The 12,169-nt window shown below is 40.7% G+C and overlaps 1 protein-coding gene across 2 annotated transcripts in view; it reads left to right on the top strand.

Annotated features, from left to right (window-relative positions):
- DGKI (diacylglycerol kinase iota) overlaps positions 1 to 12,169 on the top strand; it is a 247,631-nt gene that overhangs the window by 50,759 nt on the left and 184,703 nt on the right. For both annotated transcript variants that reach the window (XM_034779724.1, XM_034779732.1), the window contains one exon: positions 3,764 to 3,872. In XM_034779724.1, the coding sequence (XP_034635615.1) occupies positions 3,764 to 3,872 (109 nt within the window). The remainder of the gene's footprint in view (positions 1 to 3,763; positions 3,873 to 12,169) is intronic.

Genomic DNA, 12,169 nt, shown 5'->3' on the forward strand with positions numbered 1-12,169 from the left:
CTGCGGGTCCCGGCCGCCGCTGAGCCCGCTGTCGGTCTGGGGTTCCGTTAACTCAGCTGGCAGTGGGCTGAGTGGGACCGGCAATGGGCTGAGCGGGCCAGCGGCCGGGACCCCGGCTGGCAGGAGCTGGAGGATGGAACCCCAGACCGGCAGCGGGCTCAGCAGCGGCCGGGACCCGCAGCCTGCCATTAAAAATAAATCGGCTCGCATCCCACCTTTGGCACGCGTGCCGCTGTTGAGGACCCCTGTTCTAGTGTATACTGTGTGTACTGTACTTTGGTAATTTTCACTATACGTGATTTTCCTCTTATGCGCTGACTTAGAACCTAACCCCTGCATCAGATGTGACTTTACTGTTGTGTAAAAAAATTTTGGGGCACCGCTTTTTGGCGCCCCAGGCAGCTGCCTAGTTTGCCTAGTGGTTACACTGGCCCTGATGCCATAGATTTTGTTATAAGTGCATTGATGCACTCTAATACAAATTATTAGATCTAAAATATAATCAGCAAAATATTGCTCATTTTTCATTGAGTTAAGGTCCACAGATCAGAACTTTATGGAGGTGGAGCATGCCTCTTCTGCCAGTGACTGGCCGGTCTGGTTCTGCCACCAAGCTGTAAGCCAGCTGACATACCCATTGTATGGATCTATGGACCTTATTACTTTGAAGAAAGGACATTTATAGCTAAACGCAGATATATTTTCCTATTACTTTCTCATAATGTGATTACTTTTGCTTCATGGTTGAAGGCTGCATGGTGAGCCTTTTGCTGCTACACATGCTCAGGACACTTAGCTGCAAAAAGTAACGGAAAGTAATTCATGTGACCTTTCTGCCTGAAAAGTCACAGTTGCTCTAATGAACTACTTAGAACAATCTGAGTCCATTCACCTGGTTATAGAATCCATTACTTTATCCACTTTGCATTTTCTTCCAGATTCTTTCTTTCCAGGATGGCTGCCATATAACCTCTTTTTCATTTAAATCAGAACATGAAATTATTTTCTCTCTGATGTGGCCTTTGTTTTTCTCTCTTTGGTATGTCTTTGCAATATAGATCTCCTCCAACTCAGCTCAGTGTGTTCTGGCACTTCATATCTCTTACCTCCCAAAGCAGTGTTCTGACAAGAGTTTGTACTACACATAGTATTTTTAGCTTGAGTTGGGATTGATGGGCTGTTATGGTTTACATGGGTTTACAACACATGGGATTATTTTAAGGTTTTGTGTTCCAACAAAGATGAAAAACATCATCATAGTGACTGTGTTTTGCATGTTTTCCAGCCAAACTCGTAAATCCATCATTGGTAGGCATGGGGAGGGAGGCATAAAACTCAGCCAAGTTTCACCCCAAAGTCTCACCAACCTCAGCTAACCTTTCAGGGAGCATGGGCCGAATCTCAGGTTTTGTTGCAAAAGGTTTGCACAAATGTAATCCTGGCTTTAAATTGTATCCAAAGCCTGACATTGGGAAGTCTGTAGCCATTAATTAGGCATATTTACTTTTTATGTCTCTGTTGAATTCATGGCCACTGGAGGCCTTATCTCTAGAGCTGGTCAAATAATGTGACTAGTAATATATGTTGCAAATTTAGACATGTTTAAATTCAGCAGATGCAAATAATTTGCATTTATTATTCAATAACTCTATAGTTCAGCAAATAATATTCTGTGAATAATATTGCTCGCAAAATTTGCCATTTTCATGAACTAATTAATTGTAAATACTTTTATTTTTGATTCAGATCCTCCTCTCCACACCTTTTTTGTATAACGTAGAAACTTACTCCAATCATTGTGACTTCAAGTTCAAGCAGCCACTAAATTGTGATTGTTATTACCCTTATTGATACAATGCAGAAATTCATTTCCACCAAGAGATTGTGATGCCATAAATACAGGACTGGGTTTGTGGCAAGATCAATCAGAAGATACTGGGCAATGGTTCTCTGCCAAGCACTAATAACCAAAATGGTACCAAAAGGAATATCGAGAGAGACTGGCCACATACCGGAAACTACTTTATGTATAAATATTCATAGTACTGTATTTTACATTGTAAAGTTTGCTGTAGTGTGAAATTACCTCTTTAAAGGTCCTCAGTCTCCAGACTTCCTTTGATCCTCATAAAGACCAGATTATGGTCTACTGACCACACCATGGTAATGTGTACTGCACAGGTGCCTAGCTAGCTACTAAATCATTCTCTCACAATGCTTCTGCCAGCTGTTGAGAGCTTCTTCCCTCAGGATCCCACCCATATATAAAGGGGATTTAGTCTAGGTAAAACATTTTTAAAATTTCCTTGTATGCCAACATATTGGTGATATGCAGTGACATGAGGGATGGGGACTGGAAGCTATAAATGTACTGTGTGTTCATTAAACGAGATACTACCAACTGAATAGGGTACCAGTCTGAGGATGTGGGAGGAGGGGAAGATTTGTAATTTTCCTCTCACCCTACCTGATTTCCAGGACATGCACTGAAAGCGTTGCGGGCTCTGAGCTCCTCTTCTATTGACATACAGTGCATTCTATGTTTACAGGGAGTAAAGAGATTCATTTAGCGTATGGCTGAGCTGGATTGACATCATTGGCTCTGTTGACCTTTATTGTAAGTTGCCTTGGGATATTTGTATGCTTAGGCAAGCCTATAAATAGCTATAGTATGATGGGAGTGTTATTGCAGAAAAGCGCTTTGCAAAAACAGATTGTCATTTCATTTCCAGGGAGGGAGGGAGAAAGGTATGTGTTAGGCTTGCGAAAAGAAAGGAATTCCCCTCAACACACTACCACCCCCACAGCACTGACTGCTGAAGAAAGAACTTGTAAGATTTTTTTGGTTGTCACCAATCAGGCCATGCTGTCTTGATGTTTGCAGCCCTATAGCTTTAAGAAGCCTAAATCCTGGAGCAGCCTGGTATTATGATAGCATGTGCTTCCACTTGAGGGATTAAAGTTCAGGGCTGACCTTACTTGCTGCGCTGGCAGGGGCTGGGGAGTGTATGGCGGAAGAGCACTCAGCCCTGGGGGGCTGGGAGTGCCTTTGGCTGATGCTTTGAATAACATTTGTGGCCTTTGCAGGGAATGCTATCCCTCCTAAGAGAATTTCAGTCACATGGGCCCCAAAGAGATGGGAGTGAAGTGAACGGGGAAAGAAATTGGAGTATATCCCTGGTGGAGCTCACCAAAAAAGGGACAACATCTGAACCTTTCCTGCTCCCAAGGATTACCTCAGTTTTCTGTGTTAGGTTTTCTGTTGTTTAAGTGGGAGTTTCTTTTTCAGATGGCAAGCTATCTGAGTAAAGCAAACAGGGTGTTTTCTTCCTTTTTCAAGGCCTTCCTTCCCCCTTTCAATAAAAGCAACTCAAATCTTCATTTGCGTTGCATATACAATGAGCCCAACAGCCCTGATGTAAAGAATAGGAACTCCATTTCAATGAGTGCAGGGCTACATTTGGCCCAATGGATTTTGCCCTTTATGCTTGGGTATGGAAGGATAACTGATCTGTCTTAAACAGCACTTTTCAGTTATCAAACTTGCTTTATTTCTCTACTAAGCTGCTTTTGCATTCTTCTCCCTCCCTTTCTGACTTTCCTTCACCCACTTACCTGCTCCCCTGGCTCTGTACAGCATAATATAACCTCCTAGCCCTGTTTCCACCAAACTGAAATTTACAGCTGTGCTGCCTCTGCTGATTTTCTAGACAAAAAAAAGAGTGCTGTTGTTTTGTTTTTGTTTTTTCTTCTCATCTTGCAGGAAAGCAATCTCCAGATCAGGCCTCCAGCATCTGGCTCCTGTGCACTCCCTCAGCATCGCAATCTCCAATGGGCCAGGGAAGGAGCCAAGAACAACACTAGAATGGAGTGTAGGTGTTTATTTTTAATCATGGCAATTTATCTAAATAACATCTCCTGCCCATGTTCCCTCTAACCTTCATTTTTTACATGGCTAGGTAAAGGTGCATGTAACAGGGTTGGATGTTAGCTCTGATCACTCTGAGCTTGATCCTGTAAGGGGCAGAGAACTCTGACATCTATCCAGCAAAGCACTTAAGCACATGAAAAGTCCCAGCAGAGTCAATGGGACTGGATATGTTGAAAGTTTAGCACCAGTACAGCAAAATTACATGCTTGAGTGCTCAGCATCTTGCAGGATCAAGCCCTAAGGTGACAAGTATAGGTGTGTTAGAGAGATTTTATTTCCTTTTGAAGTTGTTTTGTGATTTAGGCCAAGACAACCTTTATTTAAAGACTGAATGTCTTTCTAAGTGATATGCTCTGCTTCAGCTACTGTTGTTTGGCTTGAAGCAGGTATCACTAGCTGAATTTTTTTTTCTAGCCTATGTAATACGGGAGGTCAGACTAGATGACTGTAAGGGTCCCATCTAACCTTAAAATCTATGAATGTATAATAGAGTGCAGAGAAGAGTGTTAAAAAAGTTCAATCCTCTCAGTTTCAGAAATCCTGTGTGGATCCCAAAGGGATTGGCCTTACAAAACCTAAATCCTGCTCCAGAGGAAACTTGGTCTCTGATTCAGCAAGATATTTAAACACGTCTGTCTTTAAGCACGAGAGTTTCCCATTGAAGTCAGTGGCACTGCTCATGTGCTTCAAGTTAGGCAAAAACTCAATTAAATACCTTGCTAAATCATAGCCTAATACAACTACTTGCCCTTTTCAAAAATGGCACTCTACAATATATACCCTCCCAAGTGGTTTCTTATATAACCTATATAGAAGTGCGCTGCCCATCTGCCATGGGGAACTCATACAGCCCAAGGGATACGATATGTACAGTAAATTCTTTGACAGAGTATTTGGATTAATTTGTATTAGGGTTGGAAAGGACATGTTGATATTTAATCTATTTCTCTATAACACTGCAAGATAATATTAATAGATTCCTACAGCATCCCTGTTGGTTCTGTCTTGTCGTTCCTTTAGAACTTCTAGTGTAGGTGATTCATTGACCTTGTGTGGCAGGTTATTCCAGTGTCCTACTGACATCATGCCCAAAAAGTGCAGCCTAAATTTGTAGCATAAATGTTTCCTTCCTTAATGCCTCCACAATGATGGCTGAAAATAATTCCCTGATCACACCCTTCATTTTTTGTTATCTCCTTGCTAGTTATTTGTCAGTGTCACATATGGAAGGCAGGGTGGCCTGATGGATAGAGCACTTGACTCTAGGTCTCAAGAAACTCGAGTTCTATCCTTAGCTTTGCCAGTGGCCTATTGGGCGACTTTAGGCAATTTGCTTCTCCTCTGTGTGCCTCAATTTCCCCATTTGTACATAATAATGCTGACCTTTGAGATTTGCCGATGACCAGTGCTATATAAGAGCGAGGTATTGCTCCTGAGATTTTCTTTTCTTTCCCACAGATGTATAAATTCATAGCTTAATCTCACTTTCGTTAGTCACATTTTCTAAACTTTTAATAACTTGCTACCCTTTGGCTTCTCTCTAACTTAGTGATCTCTTTTTGCAGCACTGCTGTAACCTGTATACCCCCTGAGAAGCTGCTTTTATAGCCATAGGGCAATATGGAGTAAGCCCTTCCCTAAAGATGTGTAGTGTGTATTCTTCCAGTAGGGCAGCGTTTCTCAAACTGGGGTCTGTGGCCCCTTGGGGGCCCACGAGGGTACTCAAGGGGGTCCACCTTCCCCGCGGATCAACTCCTCCCCCCTCTCCCTTCCTCAACAGCTGTTCAGCGGCATGCAGGAGACGTTGGGAGGGAGGGAGAGGAGCGGGGATGGGACGCGCTCAGGGGAGGGGGCAGAATCGTGTCGGGGCCACTGGCCGCACTGATCAACTCCTCATCCTCTCTCCCAGTGCCTCCTGCACACCATGGAACAGCTGTTTCCCGGCATGCAGGAGGCGCTGGGAGGGAGGAGGAGGAGCAGAAATGGGGCGTGTTCAGAGGAGGGGGCGAAAAGAGGTGGGGAAGAGGAGGGGCAGGGGTAGAGTGGGGGTGGGGCATGGGGCTGAGCGGGGGCTTGAGGGTATGCAAAAAATTGAAATCAAAATGGGGGTCCTTGGGTTACTAAAGTTTGAGAACCACTGCTCTAGGTTGTATGTGACTCCTGCTTCCGATCAGCAGATGATACCAGCCTCCATTGTCCACTTATTAGATTTTCAAATGAGCACCTCTGTGCATTCTCCCATGCTGCCCCACACGCTTGGGAGGAGTTCTCTGTAAACATCCACAAAATGAATTCAGTATGCTCCTTCAACACCTTCCTTAAAGCTTCCCTTTTCTATGATGCCTACAAAAAAATTGACAACAGTTCGGCTGGTGATGTGCTGATATGACTGGCTATCATGTTGGCCAACGTTGTTTCTTTGTACTCCCCTGTCTGTTTGTTTATCCATCTGTTGTCTCTTGTCTATACTTAGATTATAAATTCTTTGGGGTCAGTGACTGTATTTTTGTCCTACTCCATGGGTCCTACTCCATGAGTAGGGCTCCTAGGCACTATGGTAATACAATAAATAATAATAATATTCAGTGTATGGATCTATGATGTATGTTCTTTGAAGGAACACTTGTTTGGCCTTTGATTGTATGATAAACATCCTTTAAAGGGGCAGTTGGAAGGACTTATGGATATATAGGGCCCACTTTTGTATCCTTTGAAGTAGCAAAATTTAGGATTGGACCCCGGTGTGTACATTCTGTGAATGGACAATTTACATAGACCTATGGAGTATGTTGAGTGTTCTTTAGAGGGAAACTATTATAACTCTATAGCCATGTTATACAGTCTTGTGGAAGTTAATAGGAATGAAACATGTAGGATTCTATAGAAATAGGTTTCTATTGAAATTATTCTAAAAACCAATGTAATATAATAGAAGATGGTATCATTTCATAGGCTTCTGTTTTTAACCGCCCATACAGGATTGTTTGGTAAGACTATAAAATTTCAGTGAGAGTTTTAGATGTTTAAAAAAGTATAAAAAGGTTATTCTTCCCATTCAGTTATATAGGACTTTTTCATAAGGGTGCCCATATTGCCCATTGGATGTATTTACACCTATACATGTGAATCTGTATGCTTTCATCATACTCTGCCTCTTTTTGGTATGTGGTTCTAGCCAGAGTTATTGGCCCCTTACCTTAAAGAACAATGGATTGAAGTATGTGTGTGTATTTGTATATATTGATATTCTACATTTATATATACACATAAAATGTAGTGTATCAACTCTAATCCCACTTGTATTGACTTGTCACAACAACATTAATCCAGATGAATGCTTTTCTTTTCCATGTCTATGGTCTCCCTTGTAAATCATCATTTCATATACTCTGTTAATTTGTACACTGAATGATGTCTCTTCCTATTAATATTTCTGCAAAACTAAGTCTTGTAGTTGGGAACCAAGTATGCAGATAGGAAGAGACATACATCATCAGAGGCTCACTAATAGGGGGAATCCTTGCATGTGGCTATGCCACTACCTCTTTTGAAAAGTGTAGTGTGGTTTAGCTAGCCGCTTCTTTAGCTCTCACCTCAGGAAGTAGTAGTGAATCCAGTCTTCCCATATAGTTAAAAATCACTGGAATTGTGTATAGCCTGTATTTGAAGACATTTTTTAGGATGAGCAATTATTTTTTGCTGTTTCTCTTTCAGCATTTTAGACTTGATTCTGATCAACAAGGCAGAATTGGTTGCAAATCAGAAGGGATCACTATTTGGGTGAAAGTGATCATGAAATGATAGATTTGATGATTCTAAGGAAAAGAAGGAATGAGAGCAGCAGAATAAGGACCAAGGACTTAAAAAAAAGCAGATGTTAATAAACTCAGAGATCTGGTAGGTAGAGTCCCAGGGGAAGAAAATCTAAGGGATAAAGGAGTTCAGGAGAGCTAGCATTTCTCAAGGAGACAATATAAAAGCCTCAGTTGAGGAGGCTACTCTTCCCAATAGGAAGAACAGGAAGAGGCCAATGTGGCTCCATTAGGAGCTGTTTAATGACCTGAAAATCAAAAAGGTATCCTACAAAAAATGGACACACAGATGAATTGCTAAGGAGGAGTACAAAAGAATAACATAAGCATGAAGGGACAAAACCAGAAAGGCTAAGACACAAAATGAGTCAAATCTAGCAAGGGACATAAAAGACAATAAGAGGAGGTTCTGTAAATACATTAGGTGCAAGAGAAAGATGAAGGAAAGTGAAGGTCCTCTACTTAGCAGGGAAGGAGAGCCAATGACTGATGAAATCAAGAAGGCTGAAGTGTTTAATGCCTATTTTGCTTCAGTCAAAATAGGGAAAGTACAGGATAAAGATATTTAGATAAGTTAGATGTATTCAAGTCAGCAGGGCCTGATGAAATTCATTCTAGGGTACTTAAGGAACTAGCTGAAGCAATCTTGGAATCATTAGCAATTATCTTCAAGAATTTGTGAAGGATGGGTGAGGTCCCAGAACACTGGAGAAAGGTAAACATAGTACCTATTTTTAAAAAGGAGAACAAAGAGGACCCAGGGAATTATATACCAATTAGACTAACTTAGATACCTGGAAAAATACTGGAAAAAATTATTAAATAATCAGTTTGTAAGCACAAAGAGGATAATATAGTTATAAGGAATAGCCGGCATGGAGTTGTCAAGAACAAATCATGCCAAACCAACCTAATTTCCTTCTTGGACAGTGTTACTGGCCTAGGGGCTTGGGGTCGGGGGAAGCAGTTGATGTGCTATACCTTGATTGTAGTAAGGCTTTTGACACCATCCCACATGACATTCTCATAAGCAAACTAGTGAAATCTGGTCTAGATGAAATTACTATAAGGTGGGTGCATAACTGGTTGAAAGACCATACTAATAGTTATCAATGGTTTGCTGTCAAGCTGGGAGCGTGTGTCTAGTGGGATCCTCCAGGGGTCAGTCCTGGGTCCAGTACAAGTCAATATTTTCATTAAAGATTTAGATAATAGAGTGGAGAGTGGGCTTATAACATTTGCGGATGACACCAAATTGGGAGCGGTTGCAAGTACTTTGGAGGAAAGGATTAGAATTCAAAATGACCTTGACAAATTGGACAATTGGTTGAAATCAACAAGATGAAATTCAATCAAGGCACGTGTAAAATACTACAATTAGAAAGGAAAAATCAAATGCACGAATACAGAATAGGGAGTAACTGGCTAGATGGGAGTAGTGCTGAAAGAGATCTCTGGTTATAGTGGATAACAAACTGAGTATAAGTCAACAATATGATACAGTTGTGGAAAAGGCTAATATTATGCTGAGGTGTATTAACAGGAGTGTCACATATAACACACAGGAGGTTATTGTCCTGCTGTACTTGGCACAGGTGAAGCCTCAGCTAGAGTACTGTGTCCAATTGTGGGTGCCACACTTTAGGAAAGATGTGGATAAATCGATGAGAGTCCAGAGGAGAACAACAAAAATGATAAAAGACTTAGAAAACCTGACCTATGTGGAAAGGTTGAAAAAATGAGGCATGTTTAATCTTGAGAAAAGAAGACTGAGGGGGGAGCATGATAAGAGTCTTCAAATATGTTAAACCCTGTTACACAGAGCACAGTGATCAATTGTTCTCCATTTCCTCTGAAGGAAGGGCAAGAAGTAATTGGCTTAATCTGCAACAAGGGAGATGTAGGATAGATATTAGGAAAAGTTTTCTAAGTATAAGGATATTTAAATCTGGAATAGGTTTCCAAGGGAGGTTGTGGAATCTCCATTATTGGAGGATTGAAGAACAGGTTGGAGAAATACCTGTCAGCAATGGTCAAGGTTTACTGGGTCCTGCCTCAGCATGAGGGCACTGGATTTGATGACCTCTTGAGGTCCCTTCCAGCTCTGCATGTTTATGATTCTGTGACACGTAATGTTCTTCCCAGAGAATTCCATGAAGGACTGGACACTTTCAAAATGGGTTCTACCTTCCATTGTCTTCAGGGGCACTCAGACTACAGCTGCCCTTAACAAAAATATGCAAGCAAGAGTGAGTCAGGCTAGGTATATTCATACCTGCCTCTGGAAATTTCCACTACATGCATCCCACGAAGTGGGTATTCACCCACGAAAGCTCATGCTCCAATATGTCTGTTAGTCTATAAGGTGCCACAGGACTCTTTGCTGGTATAAAGTTGATACTGCGTATCTTCAAATTATTAGAAATATCACATGGTTACATCTCTTTGGGCTCCTTGTTTAGTATTCATGTATTTTTAAATATTAAAAACAAACAAACAAGGAAATTCCCAAATAAATGGCATTAAACTGGAATTCTTAGCCTGGCTCGTTTGAAAGTTTTTCCTCCTTTAAATGGTTTACTTCAAAATTCTTTCATATATAATTTTGAAAAGCTCTCTCCATGACAGGAATTATGGAAAGATCCTTTCTTTTTGCTACAAGTCATGCTATATCTCATTTGAAATTGGAATGTTCAGCCAACTGGGTGATCTGATTGGCTGAATATCCATGGCTGCTTGCCACTCTAAATTAAATTATCCAGTTTAGTTTGCATTGTGTTTCAAACTACTCTGACTGCAGCTTGCAGAGCTGACACATATGAGAGGGCCAAAGGGCTTCACTAAATCTGGTTGGCTTTGAACTAGGCTGGGGCACTTCTGAAAGGAGAAACCAAATTTAACAGGCTGAAAAATATGCACAGCTAGTTGTGGTGAAACACAAGTAATTACAATTCCCCCTAAATTCCATTCTGCGGATATTAATGTCCCCTCAAATTGGGGCAGTGTGTGTTTCGTTTTTCCATTCCCAAAGAGCAATCCTATACCAAAAAGAACTTTATTTTATATTAAGTCAGTAACAAAACAAGAACAAATAAATGGAAAGTCTCCATCTGAGAGAGCACAGTGTTTGTGTCACCTCTATAGCAGCCTGGATCTGAACACATAATGGCAGCTGCTTCTGCTTCAGGGAGAAGATCTGTCTCAATTTACAAGTGGAATCATAGCAGCTACAAGTTACATTCATGATAGTGCTAAAAAGACTGTCTCCTAATTTTTTTTGTATTTTGTTTTCTCTCATACTTCAAAATATTAAACAGGAGGATTTTCTGGCTTTTCCCAAATTGTAGGTGGGATTTGTACTTGCCTTATTCCATTATTTTCCTGATACAAAGTAAATCTCTGCACATGAACAATTCCACCAGCAAGTGCAAAACAACTTAACCAGGCAAAGTATTAATTAGTAGTCCACCCAACTCAGTCTCCAGCAGAAAACTATCTATGCATCAGAAATATAAATATAATAATTTGGACTCTGCCACCTTTTATCTCCCATGTTATGCAGCATGTCAGATTAGATGATGTTAGCGGTACCATCTGGTCTTAAAATCTTTGGGTCTGATTTTTCTGTTGTTCCGCACCTTGTGGAGTAAGACTGGTTGAATATTTCTGATGGAACATTTTTATGCTATTGTATAATAGTCTCTATCATAAATTGAAGTAAAATATAAAAGTAGAAACTATGAAGCCAAAGTGCTTGAACATTTTTAGGCCAAAGCCTTTTGATAAGGTGATACAGTATTTCCACCATGACATTTTTTTCATTTTGATTTGTGACTGAAGGAACTATTCAAATGTCAGAATTTTCCTCAGAATGGAAATTCCAAGTTTTGACCAGTTCTATCCTGGAGTCATTTACATCAGAGGAAAGTGAGTGCAAAATGGGTGTAAATGCCACCAGATGGGAATGGTAAAATTTTATGCCCATTTTTTGTACTGGTGTAAATGACTAGGTGCAGAGTCACAGAGACTCTGGCCCATAGATATTAAGGCCAGAAGGTGCCACAGTGATCATCTAGTCTGACCTGCGTAACACAGCCAGAAAGTGTAGCAGAGTACAGATTTGTTTTATTCAAACTTCTGATAGAAAACCAGGCCCTATGAATATATGACCCATTAAGGAACAACCGAGAACAAAATCTAATTTGGTCTAAACTGGGTTATGAAAATAGGCCACTTTATCTTTAGAAACCTTGAATGGAAAGTTATGGAGAAACATGACGTGAATGGAGGGACTTTTAATCTGTTCTGTTTCTTTTTAGGGAATTTTGGTTCCTGATTAAAAATCAGGACTTTGGATCTGTGTGCTTTCTTGCTTATTCACTTTGCTCAAATATTGCATGTACACCATTTTATTTTTGCTATTAAG

Source organism: Trachemys scripta, chromosome 1, assembly GCF_013100865.1.
Source record: "Trachemys scripta elegans isolate TJP31775 chromosome 1, CAS_Tse_1.0, whole genome shotgun sequence".
Taxonomy (NCBI): Eukaryota; Metazoa; Chordata; order Testudines; family Emydidae; genus Trachemys; species Trachemys scripta.